Source organism: Oryza glaberrima, chromosome 3 (genome assembly GCF_000147395.1).
Source record: "Oryza glaberrima chromosome 3, OglaRS2, whole genome shotgun sequence".
Lineage (NCBI taxonomy): Eukaryota > Viridiplantae > Streptophyta > Magnoliopsida > Poales > Poaceae > Oryza > Oryza glaberrima.
This window is the reverse complement of record NC_068328.1, coordinates 612,436-634,582: the sequence shown is the minus strand read 5'-3', so window position 1 is coordinate 634,582 and position 22,147 is coordinate 612,436. Positions and strand designations below refer to the sequence as shown.

At 43.9% G+C, this 22,147-nt stretch overlaps 4 protein-coding genes and 2 long non-coding RNA genes across 6 annotated transcripts; 4 read left to right on the top strand and 2 right to left on the bottom strand.

The window, feature by feature from the left end:
- Positions 1 to 10: 10 nt before the first annotated feature.
- LOC127767022 (uncharacterized) lies at positions 11 to 1,193 on the bottom strand. The gene is made up of 4 exons (XR_008016329.1): positions 1,072 to 1,193; positions 485 to 893; positions 196 to 261; positions 11 to 79 (listed from the first exon to the last, which is right to left on the bottom strand). It is a non-coding gene; the product is annotated as an uncharacterized LOC127767022 (long non-coding RNA).
- Positions 886 to 4,860, top strand: LOC127767016 (uncharacterized). Its single transcript, XM_052292219.1, has 4 exons — positions 886 to 2,028; positions 2,595 to 2,758; positions 2,853 to 3,069; positions 4,402 to 4,860. Exons 1-4 carry the CDS (start codon positions 1,017 to 1,019, stop codon positions 4,665 to 4,667), a joined length of 1,659 nt encoding a protein of 552 aa, XP_052148179.1. The 5' UTR covers positions 886 to 1,016; the 3' UTR covers positions 4,668 to 4,860.
- Positions 4,771 to 8,795, top strand: LOC127768573 (uncharacterized). The gene is made up of 4 exons (XM_052294181.1): positions 4,771 to 4,782; positions 5,576 to 5,804; positions 6,601 to 6,792; positions 6,883 to 8,795. The coding sequence occupies exons 1-4, from the start codon at positions 4,771 to 4,773 to the stop codon at positions 6,939 to 6,941; spliced, it is 492 nt and encodes a 163-aa protein (XP_052150141.1). The 3' UTR covers positions 6,942 to 8,795.
- A 710-nt stretch (positions 8,796 to 9,505) lies between these two features.
- LOC127767018 (uncharacterized) lies at positions 9,506 to 12,507 on the bottom strand. The gene is made up of 4 exons (XM_052292221.1): positions 12,218 to 12,507; positions 11,045 to 11,210; positions 10,722 to 10,938; positions 9,506 to 10,013 (listed from the first exon to the last, which is right to left on the bottom strand). The coding sequence occupies exons 1-4, from the start codon at positions 12,421 to 12,423 to the stop codon at positions 9,853 to 9,855; spliced, it is 750 nt and encodes a 249-aa protein (XP_052148181.1). The 5' UTR covers positions 12,424 to 12,507; the 3' UTR covers positions 9,506 to 9,852.
- Positions 12,508 to 15,221: 2,714 nt separating this feature from the next.
- Positions 15,222 to 17,031, top strand: LOC127767017 (uncharacterized). The gene has a single exon (XM_052292220.1). The coding sequence runs from the start codon at positions 15,266 to 15,268 to the stop codon at positions 16,754 to 16,756; it is 1,491 nt and encodes a 496-aa protein (XP_052148180.1). The 5' UTR covers positions 15,222 to 15,265; the 3' UTR covers positions 16,757 to 17,031.
- Positions 17,032 to 20,381: 3,350 nt separating this feature from the next.
- LOC127767021 (uncharacterized) lies at positions 20,382 to 21,993 on the top strand. Its single transcript, XR_008016328.1, has 4 exons — positions 20,382 to 20,788; positions 20,872 to 20,948; positions 21,114 to 21,163; positions 21,854 to 21,993. It is a non-coding gene; the product is annotated as an uncharacterized LOC127767021 (long non-coding RNA).
- The last annotated feature ends 154 nt before the right edge of the window (positions 21,994 to 22,147 follow it).

Here is a 22,147-nt window from a genome sequence, read left to right as displayed (position 1 = left end):
CCTCAGGATTCTCATCCTCAACAGCTTTCTTCCTTTGCTTCTTCTCACTTTTTTTAGGACCATCTGAAGCTGCTTGTGCCTACAGAAAAGCCAATCAGAATGAAAATAGAAAAAATCCATGTCCACCGAGCATCTCACTAAGTACCTATCTGGTTTACATTCAGTAACATAGAAAATCAATAATTATGTTTCAACCTGGAGCCTAGCTGCCTCCTTTGCCTTTGCCTTTGCCTTGAGCTTTTTTTCCTCTTTCTCTTTTGCCTGTGTGAAGAACAGTTCACAGATCAGTGACTTTCGACATGTGCAATAGTAAACATTTTGTGTTTTGTCATTGTGAAAATCAATGACATTTTGACCATCTGAAGCCAGCTGGTGGTAGAGTAGTAATCTAGGCAATATGCAGAACAATCATCTAGCTCTCAACTCTGAATAAAGCATTATGAACAAACTCTGAATAATGTTATGAGCAATTCTGCCAATTCACCGTTGGTCAGATACAGATACAGGTCGACAAGAAGGACAAGGCCGGGCACCATTTGATCGATGGTCGTCGGTCGAGGTGCTGTGTTACACGCGAGGCCGAGGTCCCAGACCATGGGCAGTCCTCCCCGGCCCCGATGCGCGCATAAACGCGTCCCAGCGGCGAACGAGCGAGACGGCGGCGCGGGATCAGGCAGGAGGTGGATGGGACCGCGGAGGGGAACACGTCGGGAGGCGACGCCTTTGGGTTTGCGGCGGAGGTGGCGCCGGCCGCCGGTAAGATGAGAGAAGCGGATCTGAGCCGAATGAGTCGATACCTATGAGCGAGACTCCTCCATCCTCACCATATCGCGCTGCATTGGAGCCGAGCGGAGATAGCCGTCCGATCCCCACGTCGTCCATCTGGAGCGGGTCTGCACAGGAGTAGCCGGTATGCAACAAATTTTTTTCCCTTCCCAGGCCGCTTGCGTGTACGAAAACCCCCAAATTTTCTTCCCAGAAAAAACCCTAGCGTCCTCATCCCAGAAAGAAACCCGATGGCGTCGCCGCCGGCGGCCGCGCCGCCTGAGTGGGTTGTATTGGACCGCTTACCGCTCACCTCCATCGACCTCCCTAAGGACGGCATCTCCCTCTCGCTCGTCGCAACCCCGCGCATCTCGCAGCTCCTCGTGTCCCCTTCGCTCGGCCTCGCCTCAGGCAGCGTCCTCGCCGCTGACCCCTCCGGCATCCTTCTCCTTTCCAGCTCCGATCCGTTTCTTGCCGACAGCAAGTCCTACGTTCTCTGGGACGCAGTCTACAAGATTTCCTTTCCCGTCCCCGCCACCCCCACCGAGACAGGCGCCGCCACTGGCCTCATCGTGGTTCCCGGAGGATCCGACCACATCTACATCATGGTCGCGGAGCTCTCGATCCGTGGCAGCGACGTCATCCTGCGCTGCTTCTCCACAGACCCTGCCAAGTGGATCCAGAAGATTCTACAACAACCCCCTCAGTTTAAGCTCCTGTGGTGTTGGTGTAGTGACTATGCTCTCTCTCACCAGGGGAGGCTCTGGTGGGTAGATCTCCTGCAGGGCCTCATTGCTTGCGATCCCTTCTCTGACAATCCAGAGCTTCACTTCGTGCCGCTCCCAAGCTGTTGCCGCAACCCCAATGTGCAGCAGAGCTGTCGCATGGGTCTGAGTGACAATCGCCGTGTGGGTCTCAGCCGTGGGAAGCTGCGGTTGGTGGTGCTAAGCCACGCCTCTAACTCTAAGTCCAGGATCAGATTATGGACATTGGCTGATTCTGAGGCTGGCCATTGGACTTTGGACTTCGATTTGTCCAGTCCTGTATTTGATGACATCTGGACTGACTTGTGTGATTGGAAGATTGCCTTCTTCCACCCCAGCAAACCACACGTGGTCTACTTCTCCCAGAAGCAGCAGCTAGTTGCCGTGGACCTGCAGATGATTAAGGTTTCAGAGGAAGATGGTGTTGAGCCTTGTAGCAGCAGCAGCCGCCATGTTCTTGCTTGGGAGCTCTCACCGTCCCTAAGAACCACTTTGTCAGGTTTGCATTTCGTTTAATTCTAATTAAGTACATATTGTACCGAGGTTTAACTCTAATTAAGTACATAGGATACCTGGCAGGATCACTGGGTTTTGTGAAATCTGACAAAATTCGATAAATACCAGATGAATCTGGAAAACCAAGTTTTGAATTCAAATGCTCGGTTTGAGTACTACAAACCGAGCGGTTTAATCATTTTTTCAATCAAAATTCCCGAAACTCCAACGATAAAAGACTTGTGTGGAATGAATGAAATCTCGATTGGATTTTGTTAGTCTTGGACAGAACAGAGCAGCTCTATATATTGTACAAGTTCTGTCCAAGGCAGCTCTAGATATTGTACTAAGTTGCAGTGAGATTATATGTTACAGTTTTACTGGGAAACCGATCCATGTGAAATCATATGTTACAGTTTTACTGGGAAACCGATCCATGTGAGTGAGAAACTTAATTTTAAATTTCCTTTGGCTAATTGATTTACAATTGATGTTGTTCATATGCTGCAACAAGATGCGTGAGACATTAGGAATGACATTTCCCATTGAAATCTTTATATTTGTTTTAAGTGGCAGGTCCATCGCTAGCACAAGATACAAATTCCACCTCCCATTTTGATAGTGTTGCCAATTCTTTCCACGAGGCATACAGCTCTGCACTACTTGACATGGAGTTTCACCAGTTAGCAATAACTGCACTTGCATCACTTAACAAAGAAAAGAAGAGAACAGAGGTAATTGCACCCTATCTATATATTATTTGTAAGTTGATATGTTGAACCTGCAACGTGATTCTATAGTTTTTGTTAATACCAAACATTTTTGCAGGAAAACAAGTTCAAGCTATCTGAACGCCTTCTTCTGCAAACCTTTCTGGACCAAACTGAAACAAGCTTGAAGAAATATGCCCATCTGAACTTCTATGTTGACACTGGCTCTGAAAAAGTTCTAGTATTTGCTGAGTTTCACACAGACGCCGTGGGTGACAATGAGCCCGCCGAGTGGGGCTTATCTTCATGCAAACTGTTAAGAAAGAATTATCAAGGTAATACTTTTCTCTTCCAAAAATTGTTTTACAGGTCTGAGCGTTTCTTCCATAAAAGAGAAAACCTTATTTTCCGTTAATGGTGGGTTGTGCCATGACTAGGGGGGAGATATTGGGGAAATGTGAGGCGGTTATACATCCTGTGTTGGTAACTTGGTATGGCCGTAGAAGAATCAGAGACTATTTGATTGCATGTGTTTTTTTGTCCACTGTTACTTAGTCCCTGTTTCATAAAGAAACTCTGGACAATGTTAGAAATCAGCATTGCCTAAGCTCATGGAATTACTCTTTGGATTGCAGCCCCTGGACTTCAAATGTTTAGTTTAGCTATCAGATTTGTGTTGGGTCTGACTTCCATTGGACATTGTTCAATGTTAAGATATGAGAAGTAAATGACAAAGTAGTTATGTATATACTGTATTAGGTACTGATAGCTGCAAAATCGTGTTCTAATTACTGAATAACATTCTACGTTTCATCCAATATTTTAGCCACAATTTGGAAGATAGTTTGCACTTTAATTATCAGAGAACTGTCCAAATTATGGTTCATGTTGAAGACATTGTTTGAATGAGTGCAATAATGTTACCTATTGTTTCATGCTGCACCTTTTTTGCCCTTTTGCTGCCAACCAAACAACCTTCAATTGCTTTGAATCGTAGCCATCATGTTCAACATGATGTGCTGAAATTGTTAAGTGTAGGTCGGTGATAAGTTATCATTCAATTTGGTTATGTTTCTTTCACGTGTTGGTAAGAAACCCTTCGCCACAACCCGAACAACCTTCGGTTGCCTTGAATCTGGGCTAGAGTATATTGACATGACCTGCTGAAATTGTTAGGCGCATGGAAAATATTTTGTGATAAAACTTGTCATTTATACTTTGGTTATATTTCTTTCACATGTTGGTATCTGTCCACATGCTGTGGCTAGAACTGAATCAAGCATTGCCAAATTCAATCGTTAGGGTTAGCATACTGTTCTGGTCTGATTTTTGTCATTACTCATGACAGACCTGAGTTTGCTTCTATTTTTTCACATCATTTCCTTCAAAGGAATTTTTTTTTATTTGAGATTAGATGCCCCAGCTGATGGGTTTCTGCCCTGATTCAACTTTTGCTCTTGTTTGAGATCTCATTTTGTGGGAGGTTATTATTAAAAAGGCATGTTTTGTTTCTATTTCAGTGAATTTTGATGTTATACAAAGAGCTAACGAATGACTTTTTATTTAAAGTTGGGCATGCTGGTAGGCTTGGAGCACTGCATAGGTTTAATTTCTGGATGTATATTTTTGGGGGGTTACTAGTGGATTCATCTTTTATATTTTTGTAGGTGGCCTATATGGTGAAGATGCTGATCGGCGACTAAGCATGAGGGCAAATAAGAGGAAGAAATCTATTTATTGTTTTGCATGTGCCGCTGAAATGTTGCATCCCATCAATGGCTTTGATGGTGGTTATGCTGGTATGAGCGTAACCAGGGGCGTGGGTGCTGGGGACTCTCAAGCAGGAGGAGGAGAGAGGAGGAGAAGTGAGAGGAGAGAAGTGAGGGGGAAGAGTGTTACACCTGCGCACCCACTGACTGAACCAGAGGAGTAGAAGCAGAGTAAAACAGAGCAAGGCGGCAAGAAGAAATACGCTTTCAGCTTTAGAAAACATAATATGTTTAGATGAATGATTTGTGGGGCTAGAGGCCAGCTGTATGGCGAGGGAGGTTAAAAACCCCGTGATACTATATCTGTTCGACAATTACTTCTCTGTTTCATATTATTAATCGTTTGAATTTTTGAGATTGAAAGTTTCATTAAATTTGAGATTGAATATATTTTGATACAATGTTTGTTTTGCATTGAAAGTATTACTATATTTTTTCTATAAATTTGGTCAAACTTTAACAACTATGACTAAGAAATTTATAATATGAACGGAGGGGAGTACAATGTATAATCTCTTCTTAACCTAAAGGTGGGATCCACTGAACAAACACATATTACTTTACTTAAACACCGTGGGAATAGGGGAAGATTAGCTTGCGACCTCATCAATATTTTCAGAAATACCCCTCATCTTTGGTTAATTGTGTTCCGGTTCAGGCTATTGAGGTCCGTTCGATCACGCGCGAATGAAGATCTGGCCATCCACGTGTCCCAGCGTGGCTGCTTTTCCACCACCGTGAGATCGTTGGATCAGGAACGGATGGCCTGGATTTGCCAAGAACCCTAGCCACCTCAGTCTCCTGCCCTCGACCTCGCGCGGCTCGGCCGCTCGGCTCTCTTCTCGCCCACGCCGCCTCGCCCTCCTCTCCTCACGCGCATCGCGTCCTCGCCCTCCTCTCACCTCCGCTGCACCGCTTCCGCCTCTCTCCCCAGTCAGGCCACTTCATCTGCCAGCGAGGAGACCAGGGGCGTCGAATCCGGTGACCCCCTCCTCTCCACAAGCGATTCCGGCCGCCCGGACGAAAGAGTCGTGAGCCACCACCACCATCTTCTCCACCCTGCTTGGTGTAGTGCCAGATCCGCTGGCAGGCCGTCGATCCGGCGCTTCGTCTCCCCCCGGTGGATCTGGCCGCTCAGAGCCTCGCCGGCGCCGAGAACAGCGAGCTCGCGCGGCGGCTCAGGGGCCCCGCCGTGGCCACGGGGAAGCGCCTCAGCTTCATGAACGAGTACCTCGCCGAGGACCGCGACCCCGTCAGGTGCTGGGTCGTCGCCGCCGCCGTCGCGTTCGTCACGCTCATCGGTAATCCCCCGCTGATCTCTCATCCACCCCGGATCTTCTCTGCCTTGTGTGCGAGTGAGGCTCTGACTACGCCTCAGCGTGCAGGTTAATTTGGTTTATGCCGTCGTGCATCACGATGTATGATATGGGCGTGCACGATTAGTGTTCAGTCATTAGAGGGGATGGATCTAACTAACTGTTTGGTGCTCTTTTTTTCCCCTGAAATTTTATTTGGATTTAGAATCAATCTGTCTCTTTATGCGGCGTTTCTACTGTGAACGTTACTCCATACATATATTGGTTAAAGCGTGTAATTATTTCAAGGAGATTTTTTTGGATTGTGGGATCCATGCCTAGTGCGCTTGTGTTTATGCCTTCATGGCCATGGGGTAAAATGCATAGTGGCCTACGGCCAGTTTGAAATTCATGACAGGTCAACCTAATGTCTAATATTGTGGCCATTGGTCAGTCAATTATTTTACTATTGAATCAAGCTAGCTGCTTTTTTTTTTGTTGTATTGATATTACTATTTTGGTGCCAACAGATTGCTTGCCAAGTGGATTCTTTTTGCCCTCTTATTTTTTAGTTTTATGGCACTTGGTTGCTTATATGTGAACTTGATGCATGCTAGCATGTAGAATTTCTACCCAGAAGTGCTCCCTTACCCTCTTTTACATGCTACACATTGTACAATCATTTTGTCAATGCACTATGGACTTCAATTGATTTGTGAAAAATGCGAAATCCAAGTAAACAATTTCTTAATGTAGGGATCAATTTTTTATCGCTTGATTAACAGGAATATTTTGTATGCAGTATTAGGTGTAGGGAGTGTTGATGATACCCCAGTAGAACTGCCAAAGAAACTCTACATAGGTCTCCCAAGTGCCAAAACAATTCAACTTCCTGATGGAAGGCATCTGGCTTATAAAGAACAAGGAGTCACAGCTGACAGGGCAAGATTTTCACTAATTGCTCCTCATTCTTTTCTTTCGTCGAGGTTAGCAAGTAAGACCAAATGTTGCATTGTTTGGTTTAACGTATCATCACAGCATGACATCAGTACATATTTGATCTACATGGTTTCTTCGTGTACAGGAATCCCAGGAATCAAACCATCCCAGGAATTTGGGGCACGACTTGTGATCATTAATTAACACTGTAAAAGCAACACTATGAAAAATATGGGTAAATCATCTACTATCCAGGCTTTCTTATGATCTCATAGTACCTTCCCATTTTTTTTTCGTGTCAGTTGTAGTGTGTACATCTGTTGTTTATGCTCGCATCATCATCTCCTCTCAGGCATCTAGAGGGTTGGCATGCCAAAAATAATTCAAACTGCTTGAGTTCATATAATTCAGTGCGCCTTCTAAAATTGAAGAATAACCTTTAGATTTAGCTTTTGGGATAGCCAACTAGGTAGCACCTAGGTCTGCGGATGGTTTGAAATATATTCCCAAAGAAAAAGCATTTTTAGCACTACAATTTAGCTGCCTTCATGAAAAAGGTCTCATCTGATCGGTACAATTTACAGGCCTAGACTTTTAGAAAGCATTAATGATTTACAATTACTGCTGTCACACGTGACAATCCATTGTTTCTACCTTCAGTTTTGCCTATTTTTATCTATGTGAGGTTCAACAGCATGTAAGGAGCCTTGGCACTGCTATTACTGGTGTGTTGAGTCGGATTGTATTATATCTGAATCTCACAAAAAACATTGCAGACCATCATATTTTAAGACATATTAGAATGTATGCAAGTATATATCATCCTATGCTCCTATGAAGTATGTATCTATGAAATGTGGGACACTATTCTTTTTGTTGCAGGGGCGGATCCAGGAACAAAAAAATTGGGGGGGGCTTAATTACAGTTTCTTCAATCTCTAGCCATCTAGAAACCTTTAGTTTATCATTTATGGTGAAAAAAATCGAAGGGGGTGCTCCGGGGGTATCCATGGGTCTTGTGGGTGTAGGGGGGACTCGAGTCCCCCCTGCACCCACGTTGGATCCGCCCCTGTTTTGTTGGATATAGGATAATTTACTTACCAAATGGAAGTCAACTATATTCTAATTTAAAATTCACTGTTAATTTTGAATATCACGTGGTGCTGCGTATATGTATTGGTTCCCAATGTGTAATAATTATATTGCCAAAAGGTGATATTTGTAGAATTGTAGATATACAAAAAGTTAAGCTTAGTTAGGTGATTTCATTGTTTCAATAGATAGCTTTTCTTTCCATTTTCTGAATTGAGGTCATGAGGGACATGAATCTATAGATGTCTTGCCAACAGTTTACTCTTGCTGTTATCAGGGCATTCAGTCCTACTGTGCTACACTGCTATGAGTTCTTCTTTTATCGGACTGCTGGCTACAAGCCATAACATTTGGGTTTAGCATGTCCATTACCTTATAAGCTATAACAGGATGGATATATCATATATGTAGTGTATCACATACATATATATAGGCAACAGCTTGCCCAAATTGTTGTCTAGCATGGTAAAGGTACATTCTTAGAAATGTGCAAATGCCTGATAATATTTGGTCGTATATGTTTTCTACTGAAGGTGATAATCCACATCCTTTTTATATATGTATATGTCAGTAAAATAAACAGTAATACTTCATACCACACCTAATGTATCTATTATTTCTTATTTTGTAACTATCTGCCTTTAGCCTTTGCAATTTGTAGATGGACGAGCTCATGAACACAAATGCAAGTATGAACAGTTGGGGAGCCTAATATGTGAGATAAACGACTAATCCGGAGGATATTTTTTTCCTTAGTTTTTATTCTTAATGTCCACATTTTGTAAGAGTTCTCCACTAACATGCTCTGCTGTATGATTCTCAGTTCTATAGTGTGGTCACAACACTAGCTGTCAACTACCCACTGCTCTCTTGGCTCCCATATTAGGACCAACACTATTTGTTGACACTTTTTAACATTTGGTGAAATTTATCATGTGCACTGAATGATTTGTGAAATTTGCAAGACAGTTCTATTTCATCAATTACTGTTTCTCCTTGCTCATTTATAATATGCAAATGATCCAAATACATGCTATATAAAAAAATATACTGTTAAATTTATTTCTCTTCTGATATTGGACGGGCGCAGCGAAGCGCGCAGTTATTTCTAGTATTTACTCAAGATTGAAAGTGTGCATGCATGTTGTAAAACCATGATTTTTTTTTTTATTCTTATGATCTAGACTAAAACTTAAGGTTGCCCATAGCACTATTTTCTACATAACTTATCTCTCAGTGTATAAAGGTATAACAAAAATTAGTGCTTTATTACTTATGGTTAGTTTTCATTAGTACATTCTGCCCTAACCTCCGATCGCATGTGAGAGCCGCCCATGCTCAATTTTTTTCTTTTTTTTAAATTTTTTCACCGTGGGTAACTTCTTATTCATATGTGATTCACCGCATGATTAGATGGAACATGACGTATTGTAACAAAATTACCGTCCTAGCTATTATTATTTCTTTCGGCTTTTCAAAGTTTCAAACTGAGTATATTTTACAGCACCTAAACACACTTGGCAGATCACTGTGGCTCGTATTTTAGGTGAAGACCATCTAGCATTACAAATTTAGAGGGACGGTATTGTCAAATTTGATATTTTGGGACGGAGCTAGCATATAGCGACTGAGCTCTAACATAAATTCATCTGAACCTCCACTTTTCCGCGAGCATGGAAGAAAAAGGATTTTAGATTTACTTCAAGCAAAACAGCAAATGAAACACTACATCAATATAGCTCGTGGGCTCATGCCAACTATCCGCTCTAGTCTCTAGATCTGGCTGTCAAGTGTATAATTTGTAAAAAAAAAATCCATTTATATTTAATAAATAACAATAAAACAACAAAATGGCATCAACATCACGCCAAAGACAATATTGGGTCCACAAGTAGCATATACGAGGGGCCTTGCATAATTTTCAGAGCATGTATAGTGGTAGGATGCTTTACTAGTTCATACAGCTCCCAAACCATCAAAATGATGTACTAATAGATTACATGAAAACATAAATATCTGTGATTCATAAGATTCCCTGTACTAAATAGTCTTCGGCATAATGACCTCCTTTGTAGGTACTTCCTGTGGGGTGCTTAATCTTTTCATCACATGCGTAGCAATTTTTTTCATCATAACGCTCCTCTCGCAAAAAACATCCATTGAGCAGCACATTCCTCAAACCACCTACGATACAAACTTTATAAGCATCTCAAAGGTAAACTACAAAATGTTTATACACCAGTATTCAACAAGACAACTAATAGAAAGCAAGCACAACCATTCATATTGAGCACTCCACAAAAACTTGTTACCAGTGATATTGCCATCCTGAGAGAGAAAACAGTAAAGTACATATGCTACCTTTACTGGTACATCGGTGACACCACCTATGTGCATGAATGTTGGGACCCAATCTGCTATTCTACTCCTGCTTTTGTCCATTGTTTCATGTTAACCTAACTACCCCACCAATCTCTTCTACTTATTGTCGGAACATTGACATAGCCTCCAAAACACACATTTGAACATTAAGTATAAATAATTTTCTAAGAACATAGTGAATCAACTAGTAACATTTTCATGTGACAGAGGAAAACACTTTGCACATAACATTTGAAGAGTTTCCTTAAAAATTCCAAACACATTTATGGGATTATACATTTCATTGAAGAGTGTAACTTCACCATGTGCTGAGTGAATATGGAACCATCATAATTTGCCTAAATCAACAATAAAAGATGTGCAAGCACAGGTTTACTTTTTCACATATACACGCACAAGGGAAACTAGTAAAAGAGACAATGCGCCTTTTATGATTTCTGCTCAACCAATCATGAAAGAAGAGAAACACATGTGTTTGTGTGTATAAATATATATAAGAGAGGAGCATACCAAGACAGTTGCCATCAATAATACAGCAGGCAGTGGTCGTATATCCACTATATTGATCGAAAACATTGTTGATTAAAGCCAATTCAGCGAAGAAGAGATCCTCTGAATTTGTTGTCACATTCCTTGCCTTAAAATTAATGTGCACATGGCAAACACCTCCATCACAAAAATTGCATACATCATGCAAGAGCACACTCGTAAATTCATAGCAATCTTCCTGTGGATGCAGAGGATAAAAAAACTTGGATCAAGAGTGGAGAATGCATAAAGAGTGTTTGTGTTTTGGGCAGGAGGAGGGCATTTACAGTAGTAGAAAAGCTTACCGGGTTGTTTTCATTGTACCAAGCCAAGGCCATGTTAGCTCTTTTCTTGTTCAACCGGTTATAGTACGGAACCCTCTCTTCTTCTGTGAAATTCCATAGTTTTAAAACAATGGACTCTATTTCAGCATCGTTTATAGTACCTTCCACTGTTTTTTTATCAGATATCCTGCACAATAGCATTCATTTCTGAGCTACGCCCATCTTATTTCAACGGAAAGCAGCTAATGCTAGAAATATAGGCAACATCCTAGTTGGGTGTGCATTATTTGCAAACTCAGCCTATGAAGATCGTTCTTTTTCTTAGAAAGTAGTAAACCCTATCTTAGTAGGAAGAATGAAGGTAGCAACCGGAAGGCATTATCACCATTATATACCCCTAGTGGGAGTCAGGTAGAACATACTGTGGTATGAGTGATACAGTGATGAGAAATTCTCTATAACGTTTACATGTTCCCTTTTGCCATTGATGAAACACCCCAAGTTTTTGTACAAGCTGGTTTGGTTCAAAACCCAAAGAGAATAACAAAAAATTGTACATGAAGATGCAGACAGGCCGTATGTTTTAAATTTCCTGTTTACCCATATAAAACTCACAACGTTTTTTGAAGGGCAGTGGAGGTTGTGAGGCCTATTCTATCTAGTGGAGTAATGGTGTAAAATTTCCGACCTCGTTTTGTGGGGTGGATAATGAAATAAGAGTAAATTCAGAAAACTACAATTACTTTCACCAAACTATCACAAAACTACAAATTTAAGGCGGTGTATCATAACACTACATATTTAGAACCAAATTTATCAAAGAACTACGGATTTAAGATAGAAGATCACCAAACTACATATTTAACAACATTTATAACTCTTAAAATAATAGTAGTGGCAGGCACTGTAAAATTTGTGCTAGTAGTTTTGTGATAACTCTAGTACTAAAACTGTAGTTTTGTGATACTTGGTCTTAATAAATCTGTAGTTTTGTGATAATTTAGTCAGAGTAGATGTAATTTTGTGAAATTTACTCATGAAATAAATTTGGAAGTAGTGGGGTCGGGGAAAGTAAACCCTAGCCTAGCCGCTCGGCATAAGATGAAAATTGAATCGATCTTGCAAGAGCAAGAGCAGAGGCGGAAAATTGTAAGGGGGCAGAGGAGGAGGGAAACGAGGCAACAAGAAGCTTACTCCGGCGCGCAGAGAACCTTCCCGGCCTGCCGATGTCGAGCGGGAGCGGGAGCGGGAGGGAGCGAAGCATCGCGGGACCGCTTCTTCTTGGCTGCTTGCTGCAGTCGCGCGCTCCTGCGCGGAGTCTCCGTGGACACCTCTCCTCCTCCCGCAACGGCAGATTTCGCGGCGGCCGTCGGCGTCGGCCGTGCCTTCGCCTTCACCATGGCGTGGGGGAGCACCGCCACCCAGAGATGGGGAACGAGGGAGTTAGGGATTGCAAGACGCGGCCACGCATTCGCCTTGGTACCGTCTCTTTTCTTTTGCCCCTCGGTCGGTCAAGGTCCACTTCTGGTGGGTCCTTCAATTTGGGCTTCGTACGTGTTCGCTTGATTGGCCCATTAGACCATGATGGCCCAACTGGCTCCAACAACATTGGTCAACAACTTCCTGTTCGTTTCCTTCTAGAGACCGTCCCGGACGAATTTTTTTCATTTTAAATTTATTTTTTTAATATTTACAGAAATATTATATCGGCGAAAAGATTTACAAAAATAGACCCTGCCGCTCTCTATTTGGGCGGTAAGCTGACGTGGCACACGGGCGCATGATGGTCGTTTTAAGGGGTTGTGAATTTTGCACGTGGCCCCCTTGCCGCCCTATGTCTGGGTAGCAAGGGGCCTTCGTGCAAAATTCGCAAGGGCAGCAAGGGGCTCAGATGCAAAATGAACTAGCCAATTGCTTTTTTGGCAGCGCAAAAATTACATTTAGCCCCTTGCAACTCTCTGTAAGGGCGGCAAGGGGCTAAGCGCAAAATGTGCACACGGCGCCGTCACGACGCCATGTGCCACGTCAGCTTGCCACCCAAATGGAGGGCGGCAGGGTCTATTTTTGTAAAACTTTCCATCGGCATAATATTTCTGTAAATATTAAAAAAATTAAAAATGAAAAAAATTCGTCCCGGACGACTGACGCGGCGGACAAAAAGTGCCCGGGAAGAAAATAAGAGAAAATTGAGAAAAAGTTACGAAAGATTTACATTATTATATATAGTAATGCCCGTGCGTTGCAACGGGTAAATGCTATTTTAATTTTATAGTTGTTATACGGTTTAGCTAAGGCAAAATTCACTGTCCGAATTCGTTTGGATTTTTCTTTTTTAGAAAATCATAAGCTGCAATTAGGACTCTGTATTTCATCTTTAAGCTATCATGCGAGTTTTTTTAAAAAAGATTTCTTATACGACTTTTTTTATCTTCAAAAGCAAATAAGCTTAAAATCCAGCTCAAACACAGATATGTATTTCTAAAAGCGAACCAACTTCAAAACTGATTCAAACACAGATGACGTATTAAAATACCGGCAAAAACATCTTTAATTTTTATAATAGTAGAGATAGAGATAGAGAAAATATATACTAGCCAAATGACCGTACGTGCGTTGCAATGGGTAAAGATACCTAATATATGCGGAACCCATCTGTCTGTATTAAATATAATGGCAGAGATTAATCGGCTAAGCCTAAGAGCACCTGCAATAGTAAAGTAAAGGTACTATCTATAAAACATGTACATTTTAGTAATAGATTAGATTAATAGCAAACCACCTCAATAGTATGTCTACATGGGTATCTATAGCTCTCTAATAAATTACCTCGTTTTTCTCTATAGATTATCTTCAAGTTAGTAGATAGCTTTGCTCTCTCTCTTCATTTAATCTCTTCCAAGTATACTGACATGGATCTCTTATAGAGAGCCTATAAATAATTATTGCGGGTGCCCTAATAAACGCATAATTTAAGCCAGTAGGTTTTTTCCGTTCAGTCCGATCCGGATCGCCAGTGATACGGTTCAGTCCGATACTTTCCTTTTTTTTCCTCGCCTTCCGATCCGGATCAGGTTTTATACGTGTCCGGTCTTTTTTTCTCGCCAGTAGGTTTTTTCGATCTTTTTTTTAAGGAACTGCTAGCCGACTTTCGACAGTTTTCATCAGTGAAAACTGTTAATTTTTTTGCCATTGATTCCACTCTAAGATTTGTGCTGAGATATTTTGCTATTGAATCTAAACCCTCTTTTCACAAGCTTGTCCCATCATCACATGTGTCGGTGATATGAGCCCAGGGGTATCACGTTTAGAGGGAGGAGGCCGCCTTCAAACATACGTGGCTCCCCCCGAGGGGGATCTAGCCCGGGGTGGAGCGGCGGCTGCCCCCTCCCAGCTAGAGGGAGGAGGCCGCCCTCAAACCCACGTGGCTCCTCCCGAGGGGGTCGAGCCCGGGGTGTTGCGGCGACTGCCCTCTCCCAGCTTGGGGTCGGGCCACCCCCAAGCCCATGTGGCTCCCCCTGAGGGGGGTCGAGCCCGGGGTGTTGCGGCGGCTGCCCTCTCCTAGCTTGGGGTCGGGCCGCTCTCAAACCCACGTGGCTCCCCCCGAGGCGGGTCGAGCCCGGGGTGGAGCGGCGGCTGCCCTTAAACCCACGTGGCTCCCCCTGAGGGGGGGTCGAGCCCAGGGTGAAGCGGTGGTTGCCCCCTCCCAGCTTGGGGTCAAGCTGCCCCGACCCCCTTCACGTATCAGCTCACGTGTAGAGGGTTAGGTGGGCGCGCCTAACGCATGTGGGACCCACCTGTTTTTATTTGTTTTTGTTGACTGTGTCGCCACGTGTGTGCCACGTAAGCTGAAAACCGCTTCGAATGGAGTTAGGATGGTAATTTATCTAGTTTAAAGAATTTAGGGTGGCAAATGTCCGGTACTGTAGTTTAGGGGGGTAAATTGTAATGCCGCAATAGTTCGGGGGAGGGGGTAATTCGTACTTTTTCCTATAAAATATATCAGTTCACAAACATGTTGTGAAAAAAATAACAAATATAGTTGTGCATGCATGTTAACTATATTTTAGTTTAATTTATTTTTTCTTTGTAATATGTAGAAGTTAAATTTAGCCTTATATGTTTTGTGAGGGTAATATATTTTATATTAACCTATATTGTCAAAAAAAATTATATAAGATATAAAAGATGAGGGGGGATGTTACCATCGAAAATATCTCCATACAACAAAAGCAGTAAAAGAGAATGGCGGGCCGGCTTTGCAGCTTGGGCGCTGGAGAGCAGCCGAGCCGGCCTGGCTTACCCGCGCGGCCGCGGAGGCTCTGTCAATCTTGCCCTCTCCCGCCCACCCCCACCGCCATCACCCCACGACAAAGCATTTTTGAACTGGTACGGACAGTCAAACCTTCCTCTCTCCATTCCACCGCAGACAGACAGACAGACGCACACCCACATCGCCCGCTCAAGGGGAGGGAGGGAGAGGCCGCGCCGCACCCGCACCGCCGCCGTCTGTACAAGGCAAGCAGCAGTCCAGTTCATCCCACTCCACCCCCGACGATGGCGTCAGAGTCCACGGACTGGCGCATCCTCGCCACCATCGCGCGGGTGTGCGCGGCGGATGCCGACCTACCGCCGGGTCCGGGCGGCGCCGACCTCTCCCTCGCGCTCGCGGCGCCACCGGGCATCAGCGTCCTCACCGTGCCCCCGCGCGTCTGCCCCGACCCCCTCACTCAGGACAACCACCCCTCCGTGCTCGTCGCCGACCCCTCCGGGCTTCTCCTCCTCCACGCCACCCAGGGCACCAGCGTCGACGGCGGCCCCGTCGTGTACTGCGACCGGTTCTCCAGCCGTAAGCTCGTCTCCTGCAGGCGCGAGTACGTGGATGGATACTTCGTCTGCGACACGCGCTCCGCCACCGTCTCCCGCCTCCCCGTCCCCGACACCCAGTCCAAGAACCGTATTTTGGACGCCGGAAACCTGGGCTTTCTCACCCAAGACGGCGGTCGCACCTACATGGTGGCGGAGCTCCAGCCAATCGTCGGATCAGACAAGGCGGTGCTGCTCTGCTACTCGTCGGAGACGGGGCGGTGGGTCGACAAGATCCTGGACTACCCGCTTCGCGAGGTCCGACCATGGGCCAGCCACGGCGTCGTCTCGTCGAATCTGCACCAGCGCCTCTGGTGGTTCGACGTCTCGTGGGGGATCCTCACATGCCTCCCCATGGAGGAAAATCCGCTCCTACAGTTCGTGCCGCTGCCAGCCTGCAAGAAGATTGGTTACCGCTGCAATCAGGAGGACCTCCAGCGGTTCAGGTGCATCACGGTCAGCGATGGAGCTGTGCGCTTTGTTGAGATCGGCGTACCGGCCAAACCCAAGGTAATCGTCAACCGCTTGAGGAAGATGGTGCTGCGCCATGGTAAGGGACATCACCCATGGGTCGCCATGTACACTTTGTACCATGACGACGAGTCTGACTCGTGGTTGTGGAGGATCGAGCACGAGGTCTGCTTCCGAGACGTCTGGTCGCACAACACGTACGAGGCCACCGGCTTGCCAAAGAAGGTTCCTAAGCTTGCTTGCGTCGACCCCTACAACCCGGATGTTGTTTATTTTTTTATCGACCGCTACGTCTTCGGTGTTGATCTGTGTTGCGCGAGCGTCCACAAGTGTGCCAGGTACAGGTTGGAGAATCCTCCACGGCGATTCATGTCTTCTCGCTTTGTATTGGCCTTTTAGATGCTCCTCCTTAAGGTTTTATCGCAATTCAGGCACATGACACTAGCTAGTTTACTTGTTTTTAGAAAAGCCTTAATTATGTGCTAGTATCAACACTTGGTTAAATGCCCAAATCCTTCACTACATGAATCAGGCACAAGTATCTTTTTTGTTTATTAGGATGACGGTATGTATGGTCCTGTGCCAATGCATGGTTAATTACTCTAGTGGTGTACTCTCTGGTCCTTTTTTGAGTGAAATTTGTGCTTGATTGACCCTACTGGTTCCATGAATCATTTGTTGTCATATTTTATTTCCTTGCAAAGATGTATCTGATTTTAATTACTAGTATTTGTCAGGCTTAATTCGGTGGCATTTTTATTTGATATATAGAAGAATGTTTTCTTTTCCACCTCTTGCTACTGCAAATCCTGTATGACACTTTGTTCAGCGCCACCGTACCTCTCCCTTTTCTTTCTTGCAAGTCTCATGGCACCGTAGGATATGTCAAGCTTTGTACTAGTAATGTATTAATGTGAACTGTAAATAACCCATGGCATACACATTTTCGACGAAATTACCCGTAAATGCCACCGCCATGGCGCCATGGCACCATCGGACCATCCCTCTCTGAGTCTCTCTCTCCTGTACCGCTTCACTCCGTTTCGGCGTTTCCCCTTACCTCCATCTCGCGAGAGCGAATAGGCGAAGAAGCAGACGACGCACGGGGGAGGGGGAAGCAGCCGGCGGCAACGACGCACCGGCGGGAAAATAGGCGGCGGCGCACAGGCTTCCCCTTCCAGTGTCGCTACTCGCTACCCTCCTGTCTCCTTCCCATCCCGGCGCACGGCCGCGCACGATGACCCCAAATGGCGGCACTGTATTTCCCCGAACCCTAAATTTCCATTCTTTTCATAAAATATCTTCAATTCTTTTTATAAAATAGTAGAGGAGTAGAGATAGAGAAGAGATATACCATGTGGACGACCTACTGTTTGACTCACGTCACCGGGTCTGATCAGGTATCACAATTGAAACTTCACTTATCGTTGTTTCTTTCTCGCAAGAATCCCGTTATTGATTGGTTGTAACTTGTAAAGCTATGTTTCTGAACAATCATATGATATGTTGAACGACGAATGACAAATTGACAATTGAAAAGAAAATGAGATAAAACTAAGATTGCGAAATAAACCATTTCAGTCTCTGAGCTGAAATGATTTTCAGAGAGTCGAGACAGGAGATACTTATTTCTTTCATTACTTGCATGTGTAATCCAAACTGCAAAGAAGAATCAAGAAAGGTTGTGCTAATTATTTACCGTAGATATCTGCGATGACTTCGATCGCTTTCTGCTTCGTTGTCGTGAGTCATGGTTGGAACCTTGAGCACCACCTTCTGCTGCAAACGGTGAACACGGCCGATCCATAAGTTCGTTCAGTTTGAAGATGTTGAAATTCAGTAGAACTAAAACACCAAGATCAACATGGAAAAAGCGAAGAAATCAAGTGAGGAGGAGGAAGAATAATAATAAGAAGACATCAATTGAGCATACCTGAGCCATCTGAAAAGGTGAGGTGTTGGAATTGTGGATATCTCAGCAGATGGAGGTTGGTTCTTAAAGACAGATGGTAGTACCCTGAAATGTGAACGCTGGGAACTAGTGTTGGAGGATATCCTTGGTGTCTCTTATAACGGCTTTCTGGGTGAAATGTCATCTTCACCTGAATGATCATTAGCATGTCATTACGATTATGTCAAGTTGTCAACAAAACTTCCTAGGCGTTTCCACGCATAGAGGGCTTCGGTTCAGGAATCCTCCTTGACTAATGTTGCTATTTCTAATCTCCCTCTGACTCTCTTTCGCAAGCTAAAGCTTGCATGCTCTTGTCGTGAACGCAAAAGGATTAGTGGGGAAAATATGTGCACTACATATTTTCTCGGTTTAGTGAGCTGCACGATGTAGTTATGGGTTAACAGCTGCATGTGCAGTGGTTAATCCTCTTAGCCTTAGGACAAAATACGCTGGTTTCAGAGAACTTCAGCTCGTCATGTTTTCGCCGAGTTAGCATGTGTCTCACTAATCAAACTTTCGGTGCCAAAAATGACCAAGCCTACGTTCTAATATGTTTCTAATATGGTTGGATGAGGTTTAAGATGTAATAATTGTTAGTGGATGATGATGTGATATCTTTGTATGTTGAGTTTTAAGATTTAGTGTGTTGTAACTTTTATAGAAAGATATGATTGTTGGATTATTTTAAGATTATATTATCAGATATGACTTTGTACAGTTGAATGAAGCAAATGATTTGTCTATTTGATGTCGTTTTAGATGAACTGAAACTTTCTCCGGAGCTCGGTCACTCCTCGCTATTGGGTTCTGGTATGATGCACAGCTAATTAACTTCTCGCTATTAGTTTAAGCACTAAGACATATTTTAAGTGTAACTACAGTATATTTCATTTGATCTAATATTGATCACATCGTGCGTTATACATGCATGATTACTAGTTCAACGTATGTCTAATGTAGGATCTCAAATTAGACAAGTCTCCAATGTAAGAATCCACAAGAGGATTTATGAGAGGTAAAATGTATTAGTAAAAATCAAAGTATGTATATGTTTCCTTAAAAAAAGTAACCTTAACAAAAAATAATCTCACAAAGAGAAAATAGAGGGAAACAAGCAATGTTATTTTTTAATATACATGTATTTTTTTTTACCGCCATGTTGCATGTTTTGCTTGGCGATGTGTCTTCTTTGCCTTTAGTATCCCCTTCTCACAATGCAAAAGATATTTTTGTTAATTGGCTAAGGGGAGTGCCTAGGCTCCAAAAAATGATTTTATTTGAAGCTAGTGCTCTATCACTGCTGAGGAAACCATCTTTACTGGGTTAGCCAAAAACCATAATAATCCCAGTTTAAATAGGAACCGGGACTAAAGATTCAAAAACTTGACAACACTTTTTGATCTTATTAGTCCTGGTTGGTAAGATCTTTTTTTTAACAACCGAGAAAAAAAATGGGCAAACTGCCCCGAGCCACGCGCTAAAAAAATCGATTTACCGCCCGAGCCTGCCCTGATCTATTCTATCTCCTTCACCTACTCTCCTCCCCTCATTCTCTCATCCCCCCCATCTCCTCCTCCCCTCCCCTCTCCTCCGGTGGGCGATATGCGCGGCGGGGGATGGGAGGTGGCACACGGCGGGCGGTGAGAGGAGGAAGAAAAGGAGGGTGAGAATGATATGTGGGGCCCACGTGGGTCTTACCTTTTTAAATTAATTTTTTTAAACTGACATTTCGACCCATAATTTTTGTTATTTTCTAAATCAAATTGTCACGTAAGCGCCACGTCATATGAACACCAAGTCAAAATAGCCACATAGGCACGTCAGCGAAAAACACCGTCCAAACCGTTATGGGACCTATATTGCACCAGTTTTGACAGTTGAGATACCCGTTGTATCTGGTTTTCTGGACGAAAATAGGATTCGTCGACGAGTTAAGGGATATCAGATGAACTTATTTCCCCTCATTAAGGTTTATTTGAGATGGGCCGTAATCGGATACCAGGGAGCCCGTTAGCGGCCCAACTTTTAGGCGATATATATGGTTGGAAGGCGTCGCCCCCTTCTGCCGCACGCGAGGGAATCGCGTCCGCCGCCGCCGCCGCCCCGCACACCATCGCCGCTCCCCCAACTCCGCTGCTCCGCCGTTCTGGTGGCACCGCAGCACAGGACGCCTCGAGCCCGTCCGCGCCCAGGCCCCCCGCTCGTCGCCTCCACCGCTCCGGCGACCACCTCGGCCGGTAAACGCCTCCGGCTCAGGGCCTTCCTCGCGATTGAGCGCTGCCGCCGCCGGTGACTACCTCGCCAACAACCGTCGGCTCGGAGGCTCGGCTGCATTAGGATTCGCGAGTCCTCACCGCCTCAGTGTCCAACCTCGCCAGCAAGCGCCGTATCCACCGCCGCCAGTGACCACGTCAGCCAGCGACCGCCTCCGGCGACAACGTCGGCCAGATACCTCCTCCGGCGACCACCGCTTCCTGGTAAGGTCCCATATGCTCTATCCTGTGTAGCCATGTCTTCTTGCCCTAATCCCACTCTTCTTTCCATGTTTTCTTCATTGCAGGAGCTTAATCCTACTCGGCATCACCTGGAAGGCTTCCTGCTGCCCTGCACCGATATCGACCATCTGGTTGGAGTTAGGTACGTACATACTCCGATGAAATATAAGTGACTGAATGTTATGTTTGTGTTGAATTGCTAACATAAAATCTTTTTGCCTCCAATATCTTATCATATATATTTCTACAAAAAGACTGTTTCGAGTATCACTGATAAGCTAAATTGAGATGCCATTTTTTATTATAGGTTCTAATCATCGCGGAAGCAATTTGATGCTGAAAAGTTGGCCACGTACGGTAAGCTATACACCATACGGTTAAATATACTCATCATCTTGTATTTGATTTACTTATGTTCTCCATGTTTGGATTTGGTTTAAGTGCACTCTTCTTTTCAGTTGGGGACATTGGAGCCACTTATTTTAAGGAAATTTTGTGGTGCACACAATTGATGCAGTTGCATATTGCAAAAAAAAAAAAAAGATTTAATGCAAATCTGAATGGCTTAATTGATTTATGGTTTAGGGTTGAAGGATGTAACTGATATTTCTATTGACAGCTGAGTTAGAAATTGTCAGACAATAGCAGCTAGAAATGTCTGTGCCAACAAAACTCTTCCCAGCAACTTACTACATTCATAGCATTTCGGTTTTGGAGGTCATCATGGATAAGACTGCCAATATTTCTATGTACTCTAGGTTGTATTATTTGAGGTAGCACTGTGATTGTTTGTCCTACTCAGAATGCCAGATTTTTGTATCCTTCTCTGCTTTGATATATGAAGTAAATTTCACAGGTTAGTGTAAAATATTATTTCTGGGGTGTCATGAAACAACCAGTTATGTAGTTTCCTGGTACCGTGCAAACCATGCAATTGACATAAAATCTTATGTTCTGCATACAATCTTGCAACTTCTTTTCTAACATGTACATTTCTTTATCTTCGTTGCTCATAGCTTTGACCAACTTCACTTTGGAATTCCACAGCAGAAGTTGTTCATATAATAGTCCCAACATTTCAACAGCTCCAGTTTCTGACTCCACAACAGCAACAACTGCTTTTGCTGCAAGCACAGCAAAATAAGCTTCTCCCACAGCTTTGTGCTAGAAGTCCAGTCCTCAATTTTTCAGGCTAGTATTTGCTCAATATTTACTGATTGTGTGATACTCATATTTTGTGTTCCAGAATGTGTGATATTTAAATGTTCTGTATGACTCCCTGTAATATAGATGAAGGTTACAGAATATGTGTGATCATAACTTATAAACCCCTTTATATCA